This window comes from Mycteria americana, unplaced genomic scaffold (genome assembly GCF_035582795.1).
Source record: "Mycteria americana isolate JAX WOST 10 ecotype Jacksonville Zoo and Gardens unplaced genomic scaffold, USCA_MyAme_1.0 Scaffold_29, whole genome shotgun sequence".
Classification (NCBI taxonomy): domain Eukaryota; kingdom Metazoa; phylum Chordata; class Aves; order Ciconiiformes; family Ciconiidae; genus Mycteria; species Mycteria americana.
Genome location: NW_027445621.1, coordinates 3463338 through 3478804, shown reverse-complemented (window position 1 = coordinate 3478804; position 15467 = coordinate 3463338). Strand labels below are relative to the sequence as shown.

Sequence of the window (15467 nt, the reverse complement as noted above, 5' to 3'; positions counted from 1 at the left end):
GTTTCCCTGAGAACTGGAATAGATTTTGCTCAGTGAAATCTGCCGTAACTTCTCACTGCCTTTACCTCCCTGGGCAGGTCCCCATGCGCAGAGGCAGCAAATGACCAACGGCAGCTCCATCACTGAGTTCCTCCTCCTGGCATTCACAGACACACGGGAGCTGCAGCTCTTGACCTTCTGGCTCTTCCTGGGCATCTACCTGGCTGCCCTCCTGGGCAAGGGTCTCATCATCACCACCGTAGCCTGCGACCACCGCCTCCACACCCCCATGTACTTCTTCCTGCTCAACCTCTCCCTCCTTGACCTGGGCTCCATCTCCACCACTCTCCCCAAAGCCATGGCCAATTCCCTGTGGGGCAACAGGGCCATCTCCTACTTGGGATGTGCTGCACAGGTCTTTCTGTTTGTCTTTTTCATTTCAGCAGAGTATTTTCTTCTCACTGTCATGGCCTATGACCGCTACGTTGCCATCTGCAAACCCCTGCACTACGGGAGCCTCCTGGGCAGCAGAGCTTGTGTCCACATGGCAGCAGCTGCCTGGGGCAGTGGTTTCTTCTATGCTCTCTTGCACACTGCCAATACATTTTCACTACCCCTCTGCCAAGGAAATGCTGTGGACCAGTTCTTCTGTGAACTTCCCCAAATCCTCAAGCTCTCCTGCTCAGACGCCTACCTCAGGGAGTTTAGACTTCTTGTGTTTAGTGCTTTTGCCTTTTTGGCGTGTTTTGTTTTCATTGTGCTGTCCTATGTGCAGATCTTCAGGGCCGTGCTGAGGATCCCCTCTGAGCAGGGCCAGCACAAAGTCTTTTCCACGTGCCTCCCTCACCTGGCTGTGGTCTCTCTGTTTTTGAGCACCGCCACGTTTGCCTACCTGAAGCCCCGCTCCATCTCCTCCCCATCCCTGAATCTAATGGTTGCTGCTCTGTACTCGGTGGTGCCTCCAGCAGTGAACCCCCTCATCTACAGCATGAGGAACCAGGAGCTCAAGGAAGCAGTGTGGAAACTGATGACTGAATGTTTTCCAGAAGCTGTAGAGTGTCCATCTTCTTCAACATATGACTCATAGTCTAACTCATTACAGGCCCAGCCTTTCTTTATTCATTTTTGTTGTTATCATTGGTGTTGGACGAGATTTTTTTTTCTTTTCTTGTGTTTGTAACTTGTGATAACGTTGTCCACAAAGAAATGTGGACACCCCACTTGTACTTCATTGTCTTCCTCACTAGTGTGACCCAGAGAGTGTGTAAATAAGGAGCTATACTCCTTCTCTAATTAAACTAACTAAATGTACTGGCATGGCTTCTTCTGTCTGAGGCTCCAGCAAGTAAAAATGAACCAAATCTTCTTCCTCATAGGTGGAGAAAGGGCAATAGGGCAATCATGGAGTCCCCCATACCTACGGAATGGGGAATGTTCCCAGCCCTTAGGCAAATCTGTTCCGTCTCTCTCTCTCATGACCTACATAGTGTTTGTGCTTGGGAAAACCCTCATCATCAGGCAGGTGCTGGCAAACCAGCATCTGCACACCCCCATGGGCTTCTTCTTGGGGCATTTGTCTTCCCTGGAGATCTTCTACAGATCCACCACCCTGCCCTAGCTCCTGGCCAGCTTCATGACTGGGACAGCACCATCTCTGCCCATCACGGTGTTAGTATTGTTTCCTGCACCTTTTGCATGTACAGAGTGTGTACTACTGGTGACCACATCCTGCGATCACTACTGGGCTGTGTGCCACCCCCTGCTCTCTACAAGACTCATGAACTCAGGTCTGTCTCCAGAGGGCAGCTGCACCTTTGCTAGGGGCATTTCTGCATCGACAGTAATCATTTCAGTCACGTCCCAAATATAGTTCTGTGGCCCCAGTGGAGTGGACCACTGCTGTGATTTCACCCCATTGCTGGAGCTCTCACGTAGGGACACTGTGACACTCATGCTCTTTCCTTTAATAACCCGCTTTTTAGATCCCCTCCTCCTCTTCCTGCTCACACAGTTAACCTGTGTGTGCATCAGAGCTGGCCCTGGATGGGCAGCTCTCCCATCCAGCACGGGCAGACAGAAGGCCTTCTCCACCTGCTCCTCTCACCTCACCAGTGCCACTACAGTTTTCTACAGTACCCTCATCCCTGCCTGTGTGATGCTCAGAACAACCCTCCTGAGATAGTTTGGCAAAGCCCTTTTTCTACACCATTCTCACAGCCCTGCACAATCCCCTCATCTACAGCCTGTGGACCAGAAAGGTTGGGGTGAGTGGAACACTGAGAAAAATGCTCAGAAAAGCTGTGAGCTGCACAGAGAGCCCATTGGGCCTCTCATGGGCCTGCAGGGAGAAGTCACTGCTGGTTCTCTTCTGAACAGGACCTGAGGACCTGGAGAGGTGTGTGCTGTGTGCCAGGCACTCCCCTGCAAGGGTGGGATATGGAGAAGGCTTTTGGTGTGGGAAGGGGCAGAGAGGTGCTCGTGGAGCTGGCTGGCATCAGCGTGACACCTCTCTCAAATATCTTGGAAAAGCCAGAGAGATCAGGGAGGTGCCAAGGTCCTCAGAAAAGGCAAATTTCAAACCCATCTTCAAGAAGGGCAAGAAGGAGGATTGGGAGAAGTACAGGCTGGTCAGCTTCACCTCAGTCCCTGGAAAGGTGATGGGGAAATGCTCTTGCAGCCATGTCCAGACACTTGGAGGACAAGAAGGGGATTGCTGAACCCATGTGGGAGGGGAAAGCAGGGCATGTTGTGTATCTGGACGTTTGCAAGAACTTGGATGTGGTCTCCCATGGTCTCCTTAGAGCAGATTGCTGACATCTGGACTGAAGAAGTGGATGATGTGGTGGGTGGGATGTTGGCTGGACAATCAGGAACAAACACCATCAGTGGTACAAAGTCCTTCGGGGAGCCAGATACTAGCACCATTCCTCAGTGATCGGCAAAATTTCATTAAAAATCATTCAAAGCCTAGCAATGCTGGAAATTAAGAATTTTTCAGCTATTAGATAGACTTCTTTTTCTGCATAGGTTTCAATGTTTTCTACAATTTACGTTCTGGGCTCGACTCAGATGTTTGCGCAGAGGTGGTCGCTGCCTCCAAGACACCCTGTGGTAACTGAGGCACCCATGTGGGAAAGGTAACCCAGAAACCCTTCTGGTACGGAGCGGGTTTGCAGGCAGGGTACCTCTGGGATGGTGCAGGGCATCACCTTCCTCCAGTGCTGCTGGGTAGGCTGTGAAGAGGCCTCTCAAGCAGAGCAGACAGTATGTCCCCTTGGATGGTGGCTGGGAGGTCACTTCTGACTGGTCAGCAGTGGGGAGAGAGATACTCTGAGGTCGTGAAGGTCATCAGAAAGCTGCCCCCAACAAGATGACACATGTGGGGAGGACAGGAGGAGCCTGGGCAAGAGAGACGGGAGATTTGGGGGAAGGAAGAGAGGCTTGGCCAGCAGACACTAAAGAGGAAGTAAAATGGCTTCTGGTGATGTTACTGTGAAAACACAGACTGTGAAAACATTCCTATTTGGCCTTACACTATGTCTAACCAGTACTTGTAAGCCCTAACCCGACCCCTAAATGCCCCTCCTCACCCTGACAGTAATCCACTGTTACTAACCTGACTGAGCTTACGCCATCCCTAACCTCAGACCTTACATCTAGAGACAAATCCCAAACCCATAACTCTTTACCCTTACTCTTATCCTATTGCTTCCCCTATCCTCTATCCTTAGCTTTACAATGCTAGCCTCACCCCTAGCCCTCACCCCAGCCCTAAACAAAACCCTAACCCACAAAGCTAGCCCACAGCCTTAACACTAACCAGGCACCCTCAGAACACCACCAAACCCTCTCCCTAAGCCTTTGCCCAATCCGCAACACTGAAAGGTGAGATCTAATCTCTTATGCCCTAACCTAACCCCCAAAGTCTTCATTCTTGTGCTCTAAGCCCCTCATCTTTGTCCCCTCTCCTAACCCTAACTTACTCTGTTTGGCCCCTTGAAGGCAGGGCAGGGACCATGAGGTCTCAGAGCAGTCACAAGGCATTGGAAGAGGAGTGTGAGGTGACCTGTATCTAATCAGCTCATAGACCACAAGGAGGAGATGGTGGGAATGCTCTGGTGAGGTCAGCTGTGCTTCAGGATCTCATAGGCCGACAGGAGGCACAAGGCTGTGAAGGTGGCAGTGAGGTCACATCTTGCTGTGGAGTTGATAGGCCAGCAGCAGGAAAATGGCTGGGAAAGGGACCGCGAGGTCACTTCTTTCTGCAGTAGCTGATAGGTCAGCCCTGGACTCATGGCTGGGATATTTGCTTTTAGGCTCACACCTGCCAGCATCCCTAGTAGGCCAGCAGAAGGCATGTGCTTGGCAATTGAATGGTGTAAATCCCTTTCCCTGCGTACCTGGTAGACCCATCAAGGCAGAGGGCTTGGATATGGGCTGTCACATTCCTCCACTGGAAGACCTGATGGGACAGCAGCAGGTACATGGCTTGGTTGTGTCTACTGGAGAAGCTGAAAGACCAGCAGCAGGCAGGTGGCTTGGAAGATCATGGTGAGGTTACTTTTGTCTGGTCAGTTGATAGGCCACAAGAAGGGTGATGGGTTGGGCTATCCTTATGAATCCATTATGTCTGAGAAGCTCATAGGCCAGTAGGAGGCACATGGCTGTGAAGGCGAGTGTGAGGCCACTTTGGTCTCCAGTCTCCTTGAGTGATTGGCCATCAGCAGACACAGGGCTGGGGGGTTGACTATGACATCACTTCTGCCCGAGAATCTGATAGCTAGCAGCAGGCGCATGACTCGGTGGTTGTTTGAACCTGGAGGTTCTCTTTTGTTACATCCCCAGTAAGAAAGGCACGCAGACTCTGTGAAGTACCATTTAAAATGCCATTTGATAGAGCAAAAGAGTAGAAACAGTGAAAAAGGCCAGCTACACACAGCGCTGTATTAGGAGGAGCGTGGCCACCCAGACAACAGAGTTATCATCATCCCCCTTGCCTCAGCAGTGGTGTGGTGATAGCTGGACTAGTGTGTTTGGGTGTGGGGTTCCTTGGTCTGGAGGAGTGGGGAAGAACTGGAGCGGCCCCAGAGGACATCTGCCAGGATGGGGGCTGGGGGACGCTGAGAGGCTTAAGCTTCTTTAGCCTGTTGAAGTGGCGGTTCAGGGCACTATAGCAGTAGCATGCAACTGCTTGAAGGGTGTCTCAGAGACGATGGAGTTTTCCTGGTAGTGGGAAGAGAAGGAAACCTCCACAAAGTGCAGCTTAGAAGGTTCAGACTAGATGTGTTGAAAAAGAAATGTCACTGAACGAAGGGAATGAGACACGGACTCCGGTGCTGATAGTAGGGGGAGACCTTTATTTCCCTGACAACACTCCTTTTATACTTATCCCGACCGGTTCACGTGAAGCACGCGCAATGCACGCGCTTATTCTACCCATCTAATTGGCTCTGTAACTTTTATCACACAGCATTTCATTGGCTTATAGTTATCTTGTTGTTCCTTCTTCTGCTTTCCTTGTTTCCTTTTTTCCTCTTGGTCCCTCGCCCATGATCTTAGCTCAGAGATGTGTTTATTAAGTCAAGGTCGTCAGTGTACTGGTCTCCTACAACTCAAAGAGTATCCTTGTGGTGCAAGAGGTCACACAGAGGGAGTCTGGATCAGCCCATGGCTTTGTGTTTCAAGGAAAAGGCAGTGAGGGTGGCGAGACATCAGTGAAGGTATAGAAATGCTGGGGTGAGAGCTAGGTGGGAAAGCAAGATGGGTGTCTACAGCCTGAAGGGAAAGAGGTGCAGGCATGGGACAGTGTAGGACAGCCTACAGTAGAGATGGCCAAGTGCTCTGGCAAGGCTGAAAGGCCCATCAAAACCAAGGTCTTTGTCGCCTTGTTTATGACAGTTGCCTCTGCCACCTAGGCCTACCAAGCAAAACTTGTTTTGAGGCTCTGGACTTCATTTCTTCCTCACCCCTGCTTGGGGAGGCCAGGAGGTCTTGTACAGTTCTCCCTACACTTGGCGTTGCTCACTCTCACACCCCACTGCCCCCAGGAAGAGCCCTGAGCCACGCGTGAGGGACAGGGTCTGCCTTCCCAGGGCCTGGGGGTCAGGGCTTGGCCTTTCTGCTTCCTAAAAGAAACCAAGGCTTTCCTCAGCATTACAGCTGCCTGCACAGTGCCTGTGCCTACCTGCAATCATGGCCTCCAGTTCTCTGCTCTAACAAGGCCATGGGGAGGCTTTGTCAGTAATGGCCCTCAGTGGGGCCCATTAATGCTTCAAGGTACTTTGAGTTTTGCTTCTGACTTCTTGAGCAGTTTGTTCAATCTTCCCTTAGGATCGGAGGTCCTTGGACTCAGCACCAAATGCACCATGGGGCTCATTAAAATACAGAAAGCCCTAACGAGCCATGTCTCTTCCTGTAATTTCCTTCAAGTCTTCAAGATTTGTACAGGTAATTAGAGAGGTTTCATAGTGTAGTTAAAGAGGAAGATATCAAAGTGCATCTAATAAAAATGATTTTTTATTTCAAAGGATATTTTTAATTACTTTTCAGATTAGAGAAGAGGTGATGGAAGCATTCTCCAAGTGATAATGATCCAGAGTGTCTCCTCAGGAGGTCTGGACAGGCAGGAAAACACTACATGGAGAACTTTGCTCCTGACCTCCCTAATGTCCACCATTTCTGTCACTGGCCACCCGGGACGTACATCAGTGTCCTTGCATCAGACTTCTCCACTGATCTCTGCAGCTGGATGTTACAGCTCCATTGCATCATCTCCCAGTTGCTCTCCTTCGAGAACTGGCTGCACACAGGCACAGAAGAAATATTCCTATTCGTAAGGAAAGAAAATTAAAGCATGATGACTTTTCATAAACAATAAACACCACCTTGTAATCATATGCTAAGTACAAGCTGCCTCTAATGTCGTCGCCTCTCTACACGGGATGATCTTATCAGAAAGGTTTTAGATAGATAGATAGAAAAAGAGAGATATGAACATAATTCAAGACTTGGCTAAAGAGACCATTAGACTAGTGAAAGACAGGCAAGCTTTTAACTCCCTGAAGCTCAAAGCAGCTGCAAAGGTGAGAGGTATCTGAATGAACAAAGATTAAGGGGAGGAGAAAAATGGAGAACGATAGAAAGGGCCTTTGCCTAGACAGTCTGCATCTGCAAAGACGATTTAGAAATGGTCATTAATGCAGTGTCATTAATGCAGGTCATTAGTGGCCATTAATGGCAGTTGAAAGTATATGAAAGACTAGAGAAACTAAATACAGTGTATAACAGGCAGAATAGTGGTAATGAAGTTACAGGAGAAGATCAATATTTCTTTGGAATATCCCTTTTGAAGGAGCATGGAATTGGTAAAGGTCTTACATGAGTGAGGACAAGCAAGTGTTGCATCCATCATTGAAAAAGGCCAGAAGTGCAACCCAGGGAAGCACAGGCTGTACAAGCTCACTGTGATGAGGAACGACCCATTGAATGACTCCTCATGGGTGACATTTCTGGACAGCTAAAAGAGAAGAACACGTAGAAAAACATTCAGCATGGCCTTCCCACAGGGAAATCATGCCTTGCCAACCTGATTGCCTTCATGATGAAATAACTGCCTTGGTGCATGAGGGATGCGCAACAGTAGAGGGAACAGTGGATGTCGTTTACCTCAGCTTCAGCAGGAAATTTGGCATGGTCTCCCTCAATATTCTTCCACTCAAGTTAGGCCATTACAGTCTGGATGGATGGACAAACAGATGGGCAAAACACCAGTTGGATGATGAGGCTGAGAGAGCAGTGGTGAAGGGGTCATACCCTACCTGGAGGCCACTGGGACACAGTGGGGCATTGTGGGACAGCACAGGGGACTCTCCTGGGCCCTTTGCAGTTTAACACCTGTGTCCATGACCCGGAGGAGGCAACTCTCACCACGTTTGTCGATGGCACTAAACTGGGAGGACCATTCCTGTGCCTTGGGATTGCCTTCAGGAGAAACCTAAACAGGCAGAAGCACTGTCCTGTCGGGACCGTCATGAAATAGAAGAAGGACAAAGGCCAGGTCCTGCGCCTGGGATAGACTAACACCCTGCAGAGGCAGGGGAAGGGGACTGCCTAGCCAGAGAGCAGCTCTGTGGAAAAGGCCCTGGTGGTGCTGGGGGACAGAAGGCAAAATAGGATCCAGCAGTGGTCCACGTGTTGCCGTGTGACCTGGTAGTAAAGAAGGCCAGGAGTGTCCTGGAGTGTGTAAAGAGGACCCTCGCCAAAAGAATGAGGGAAATTACTGTCTCCCCTGCTCATCACTTGTCAAACCACCTATACACTACAGAGTCCATTTCTGCACCCCCAGTTCAAGTGTACTGGGTCTGGCTGGGAAGGGGTTAACTTCCGTCGTAGCAGCCCCCATGGTGCCATGTTTGGCATTTGTGCCTACAACAGTGTTGGTAACACAGCCGTGTTTTGGCTATTGCTGAGCAGTGTTTGCCCAGCGTCAAGGCCTTCTCAGGTTCTCACTCCGCTCCCTCCCAGTGAGTAGGCTGGGGGTGGGCAAGAAGTTGATGGGGGGAAACAGCCAGGACAGCTGACCCCAAGTGACCAGAGGGATATTCCATCCCGTATGACGTCATGCTCAGCAATAAAAGCTGGGGCAGAGGAAGAAGGAGGTGGAGTTTTTTGTCATTCAAGGTGTCTGTTGCTGGGAGACTGCCTGGGCATCAGTCTGCTTTGGGAGGTGGTAAGTGATTGCCTTTGTGTTGCCTGTTGGTTTTGGTTTATGTTTGTATTTATCTTTTTTTCCCTCTATTATCTATTTTTATCTCAACCTACAAACTGCGCAACAACTTCATACAGCAGCATGGGTAGAGACATGGCTGTCTGAGTAGTGCCCAGAGAAGGGCCTGGGCCCAGGACGATGCCATATGAGCCACTGGGCCTCACATTTCAAATGGAGAGTGGAGAAACTGGAGAGGGTCCAGAGGAGGTCTGCCAAGGTGGAGCTAGGGGCCTAAAGCATGAGTTGTGAGGAGAGTCTGAGGGAACTGGGCCTCTCTAGCCTGCTGAAGGAGGCATGGGGCAACCTAGTAAGAGCCTACACCTACCTGGAGAGATGATGGAGCCAAGCTCTGTTCTGCAGTGGCTGATGATATGACAGAGGCAACAGCCACAAAGTGCCTCTTGGGAGCTTTTGGCTGAGCCTTAGGAAAAAAAAAATGGACTAGCAGAAGCATTGCTGTGATCTCCACCTTTGGAGCTCTTCTTTGCTCTGCAAAGTCACAGCCAGCCTGGAGGATGGGCAGGAGACCCCCAGCAGTCTCTTTCCCAGCATCCCTTCCAGGACCCTGTGCCTTGCCACGCACCGTACGAGAAGAGATAAATCTGGAGGTGAGGGTCTCTACATCATATGCACTTAGGACAATTCAGGGGAGGAAGGGAGCTCAGGTGATCTCTAGTACAATGCCCAGCTCCAAGCAGGGCCAGCTCTGAGGTCAGACCAGGTTGCTCAGTAAATGTCAGCATCTCTAGAGAGAGTTTACACATGAACCAGGCATCTAGGCCACCACAACAGAAATGGAGATGAGGCATTTGACCAGCTCCCTGAACACAGCTGTCAGTACCCCATGCCTCCTGAGATTCCTGAGAACATGCACATTCTTGTCCAGAGGAGTGGGTTCCTTCTGCAAGTTTCCTGGCATATCTCCAGACCATGGGGTGCTTTAGGCTGGAAATAGAATTGAAAGAAAGCCTCTGACTTGGGTACAGAATCACAGAATCATATAGGTTGGAAAAGACCTTTAAGATCATTGAGTCCAACCATAAACCTAACACTGCCAAAAACCACCACTACACCATGTCTCTAAGTACCTCATCCAAACATCCTTTAAATACCTCCAGGGATGGCGACTCAACCACTTCCCTGGGCAGTCTGTTCCAATGCTTGATAACCCTCTCGGTGAAGAAAAATTTCCTAATATCCAGTCTAAACCTCCCCTGGCGCAACTTGAGGCCATTTCCTCTTATCCTATCACCTGTTACCTGGGAGAAGAGACCGACCCCCACCTCTCTACAACCTCCTTTCAGGTAGTTGTAGAGAGCGATGAGGTCTCCCCTCAGCCTCCTTTTCTCCAGGCTAAACAGTCCCAGCTCCCTCAGCCGCTCCTCATAAGACTTCTGCTCCAGACCCTTCACCAGCTTCGTTGCCCTTCTCTGTACACGCTCCAGCACCTCAATATCCCTCTTGTAGTGGGGGGCCCAAAACTGAACACAGTATTCGAGGTGCGGCCTCACCAGTGCCGAGTACAGGGGCACAATCACTTCCCTAGTCCTGCTGGCCACGCTATTTTTGATACAAGCCAGGATGCCATTGGCCTTCTTGGCCGCCTGGGCACACTGCTGGCTCATATTCAGGCGGCTGTCAACCAACACCCCCAGGTCCTTCTCTGCCAGGCAGCTTTCCAGCCACTCTTCCCCAAGCCTGTAGCGTTGCATGGGGTTGCTGTGGCCCAAGTGCAGGACCTTGCACTTGGCCTTGTTAAACCTCATACAATTCACCCCAGCCCATCGATCCAGCCTGTCCAGGTCCCTCTGCAGAGCCTGCCTACCCTCCAGCAGATCAACACTCCCACACAACTTGGTGTCGTCTGCAAACTTACTGAGAGTGCACTCGATCCCTTCGTCCAGATCATTGATAAAGATGTTAAACAGAACTGGCCCCAACACCGAGCCCTGGGGAACACCGCTTGTGACCGGACGCCAACTGGAGTAAACTCCATTCACCACCACTCTTTGGGCCCGGCCATCCAGCCAGTTCTTTACCCAGCGAAGAGTACACCCGTCCAAGCCATGAGCAGCCAGTTTCTCCAGGAGAATGCTGTGGGAAACCATGTCAAAGGCTTTACTGAGGTCTAGATAGACAACATCCACAGCCTTTCCCTCATCCACTAGGCGGGTCACCTTGTCATAGAAGGAGATCAGGTTGGTCAAGCAGGACCTGCCTTTCCTGAACCCATGCTGGCTGGGCTTGATCCCTTGGTTATTCTCTACATGCCGTGTGATAGCACTCAGGATGATCTGCTCCATCAGCTTCCCCGGCACCGAGGTCAGGCTAACAGGCCTGTAGTTCCCCGGGTCCTCCTTCCGGCCCTTCTTGAAGATGGGTGTCACATTAGCTAATCTCCAGTCAGCAGGGACTTCCCCAGTTAGCCAGGACTGCTGGTAAATGATGGAAAGGGGCTTGGTGAGCACATCTGCCAGCTCCTTCAACACTCTCGGGTGGATCTCATCAGGCCCCATAGACTTGTGTACGATCAACTTGATTGCTAAAAGAGGGGAAGGTGGAGAGATCTCAGCATTTCTGGGTTCCTGCCAAAGATTTAAGGCCTCCAAGAAAAGAGCTGAAGACAACAGTTTTGAACTAGTATAGCCTTTAGATCATTTCACACGTGAGGGCTCTGCTCCCCCATTGCAATCACTGGCACCCAGAAACCTCACCTGCTTTTCCTTCCTCTCCTCCCTAAACCTGACCAAGCGATGGGAAGAAAGGCAGCAGAAAGGCCCTAGGCCTCTGTGAATCAGCTGGGGTCTGGCACTTGGAGGGCCACGGTGTCATTCCATTGTACCCCCCATAAAGAATCAAGCTGGGGAGTGACTCTGCAAGTGCAAATCAACAGGGTCCATGCACAAGCAGGGCTGTGTCTATGGCTCTGTCTGGAGAGCAGTGCCCATACAGCTGGGTCTGAATCAAGCTGGATCTTAAGCTCAGGCCTGGGCTTCAATGGTCTCCTGGGCCCATGGACAGAGATGCAGGTGGAGGCCCCAGCTGATGCTCAGGGCCATGAAGGCCTATGGATGCTCTCAGGGCCCTGACACTGCCATATGAGACCCCACCTGCCAGTGCCCTCAATAGGCCAAATTCTCATTCCCTGATGTCCAGGGTCTGCTCTCTGCTACTCTCCTTCCCCATGTCCCTGCCGATCTGAGAGACCACAATTTCATGGTCGCTACGGCCAAGGCTGACACTGGTCTTCCCATCCCTGACCAGCTCTTCCTCCTTTGGGAGTACCAGATCCAGGTGAGCAGAAGAATGGGTGGCCCATTTAGAAGCTGACCCACACACAAGCTGCCATCTAACCTGTTACGTGTCCCATAGAGACCCCCATGTATCTGAGCTTCCCTGACATCACACAAGGCATCCCCCACTTCTCATCTTCCCTGTCAGTCTCTCCTGAAGATGTTGTGTCTCCATTACCACAAAAGCTGTGGGAGCTGTCCTTCCCCACCTTAACTCTTATTCCACTCACATCACAGCTCTCCACAAAGAGAGCAAAAGCTGCAGTCCCCAAGGCCAGAGAGAAACAGGCCTGGGTGTGCAGCGCTGGCAGGAGAGGGCTTTGCTGTCCCAGGTGACCCTGCAGCACTCTGGGGCCTGTGAAGCTGATCTCCAAGAAGGACAAGGGGCTGCTGAGAAAGTCCCTGGGGGAGGACAGCCTGTGATGCAGCCACACTACAGCCATCATGCTGGGGGCTGACCGCTGTGCTGCTTTTGTCTGGGATAGAGTTAATTTTCTTCACAGTTGCTAGGATGGGGCTGTGCTTTGGATTTGTGCTGAAAACAGCGTTGATAACACAGCGATGTTTTCGTTATTGCTGAGCAGTGCTTACACAGAGTCAAGGCCTTTTCTGCTTCTCACACCACCCTGCCAATGAGTAGGCTGGGGGTGCACAAGATGTTGGGAGGCGACACAGCCGGGACAGCTGACGCGAACTGACCAAAGGGATATTCCAGACCATATGACATCATGCTTAGCAGTAAAAAGCTGGGGGAAGAAGGAGGAAGGGGGGATGTCTTGCTTTCTTCTTCCCAAGTAATGCTTATGCGTGATGGAGCCCTGCTTTCCTAGGGATGGCTGAACACCTGCCTGCCCATGGGAAGCAGAGAATGAATGCCTTATTTTGCTTTGCTTATCGCGTGGGTTTTGCTTTACCTATTGAACTCTCTTTATCTCAACCCACGAGTTTTCTCACTTTTACTCTTCCGATTCTCCCCCCCATCCCACTAGGGGAGAGTGAGCAAGCAGCTGTGTGGTGCTTAGTTGCCGGCTGGGGTTAAACCACGATAACTGGCTAGATAACGGCTCTGCAGAGAAGGATCTTGGGATCCCAGAGGACAGCAAGCTGAGCATGAGCCAGCAGCCCACCATTGTTGCAAAGGCCAACAGCCTCCTGGGCTGCATTGGGAAAATCATTGCTGGCAGGTGGAGGGAGGTGACCCTTCCCCTCTTCTCAGCACTGGTGAGGCCACATCTGGAGTGCTGTGCCCAGGGCTGGGCTCCCCAGTACAAGAAAGATGTTGACCTCCTAAAGCAAGTCCAGCAAAGGACCAGAAAGTTGGCTTAATGGACTGCAGCAACTTTCATAGGAGGAAGTCCCACTGAGAGATTTGGGACTGTTCAGTCTGGGGAAAAAAAGGCTTGGAGGGATCTTATTAATGTATATGGAATCCTTTTGAACTCAAGAAAATACTTTTTGACTGTGAGGGTGGTCAAAGACTGCAACAGGTTTTACAGAGATGTTGTGGAGTGTCCATCCATGGAGATATTCCAAACCAACTTAGATAAGGTGCTGAGCCACCTGCTCTCACTGACCCTGCCTCAGCCTGAAGAGTGAACTAGATGATCTCCAGAGGTCTCTTCCAGTCTCAGTTCCGAGATTCTGTGGGTATAAAGGAGAAAAGTAAGACAGAAAGAAATGAAGAACACAGAGCCTTCACCACAAATATAGTGGGATCCCATGGGGAGTACCCAAGCTGGAGCAGGGGAGAAGTGTGAGGAGAAAAGAGCGGCAGAGATGTTCTGTACTGACTGTTAACCCCCTCTTCACCATCCCCCCTCCTCCTCTTCAGATTGGAGTGGGTAGATGACTTGGGAACAGTGGAGGAATTTGAGCCTGAGACAAAGTGTGAGGGGAATGATCTTTAATATTTTTGTCATTGTTTTTCACAATGTAAATCTTTCTTAATTGGCAATAAATTAAATTGATCTTCGGCAAGTCAACAGGTCTCTGCCAGTGACAGTAAGTGGTAACTGATCTCCTTTACTTTATCTTGACCCATGAGCTTTTCTGATTTGTTTTCTCCCTTTGTCCTGTGGAGTCAGGGGAGTGAGTGAGCACCAGGGTGGCTTTCTGGCTGCTGGCCAAGCTTAACCCACCACAGGACCACATCTGGACTGCTGCGTCCAGTTTGGAGCTCCTCAGCACAAGACATACCCTGACAGACTGGAGCAAGTCCGGCAGAGGCCAGAAGGATGGTTGAGGCCTGGAGCACATTATAGACAAGGAGAGGCTGAGAGAGCTGGGTTTCTGAGAAATCTTTCAGAATAAAAACTGAAGCAAGGACCCAGGCCAATAGGTGGGATCTCAATTAATGGAGATTTTCAATATTTGTTGAGAAAAGCCATAAGCACCTGATGTAGCTGGAGCTGTCTGAGAAAGGGCTTGGCTGAGAGACCAGCAGTGGCAAGAGCTGTGGGACTTGTGTGTAATAAATGCCAGTAGGAAACCGGTTCCCTTTTTATTAATGATGGCCGTGCAGTTGGGTGTCACTGAGCCCCAGAGGAGGACAGAGGTGACCATGCAGCAAAGGTCACTCCTCAGGGCTGGGGTGTGCAGCCAGACATGGAAATGGCCGGTGTGTGGGACTCATCTGGGACAGTTTTGCCAGGGCAGCTTACCCGGGGTGTCCAGGGAACATGGCATAGACTGGGCCCCCCTCTTTGGCACCTTTGGTGCCTTGCTTCCTTCACCATGACACCTGACTCTGCACTGTGAGCACCCTGCTGGTTGCCCCCACCCTGCACACTCTCACACCTTAGCTCTACACCAGCGCTTTCCTCTCCTGGGCTCTTTCCAGTCCAGACCAGCCCAGCCTCTCCCCAGCTCTTCCCACCTCCCCTGCCCTATACAACAGCCCAGCCCAGCACAGCCCAGTAGAGTAGCCCAATCTAGGCTTGCCACATGGCATTGCCTACCACAGGGTGCTGCAGAGCTCTGGCCATTCAGCCACATCCACAGCCCCTCTGAAGGGCACAGCAGCTCCTGGGAGGCAGAGAAAGGCCTCATCCTGCCCATCAGCCCCAGGGATGCTGCTGCAACAACGACACAGGGAAACAGAGGCCAGTCACTCCCAGGCTGTACTGTAGTCCTACTGTAGGTGATCCTCAACCCCAACTGCATTTGACCTCTTCTCTGCTCCCACCAGCCCCGCTCCCCAGAACAGCAAGAGAGCCCTGGGCCTCCTCAGGCAGCTCCCGCATCTCTCCAGTCTCCCTTCCCTCTGGCTGCTGGGTCCCCACTGAGTCCCATGATACTGCAGAGTCCTTCTTTGTTGATACCGTGATTCAGTGCTTTACTTTTGGGGGACATCACCTTTCAGGGTCATTCACCTTCTGAGTCTTCATTCACTCCCAGCCCTGGCCACATGGCGAGTCCCCATATTCTCC

The 15467-nt window shown here is 51.1% G+C and overlaps 1 protein-coding gene across 1 annotated transcript; it reads left to right on the top strand.

Annotated features, from left to right (window-relative positions):
• The first annotated feature begins 58 nt into the window (after positions 1-58).
• Positions 59-1066, top strand: LOC142403458 (olfactory receptor 14J1-like). The gene has a single exon (XM_075489705.1). The coding sequence runs from the start codon at positions 101-103 to the stop codon at positions 1064-1066; it is 966 nt and encodes a 321-aa protein (XP_075345820.1). The 5' UTR covers positions 59-100.
• The last annotated feature ends 14401 nt before the right edge of the window (positions 1067-15467 follow it).

Coding starts and splice junctions, on each gene's coding strand:
- LOC142403458 (XM_075489705.1), top strand. CDS start 101: ATGACCAACGGCAGCTCCATCACTGAGTTCCTCCTCCTGGCATTCACA.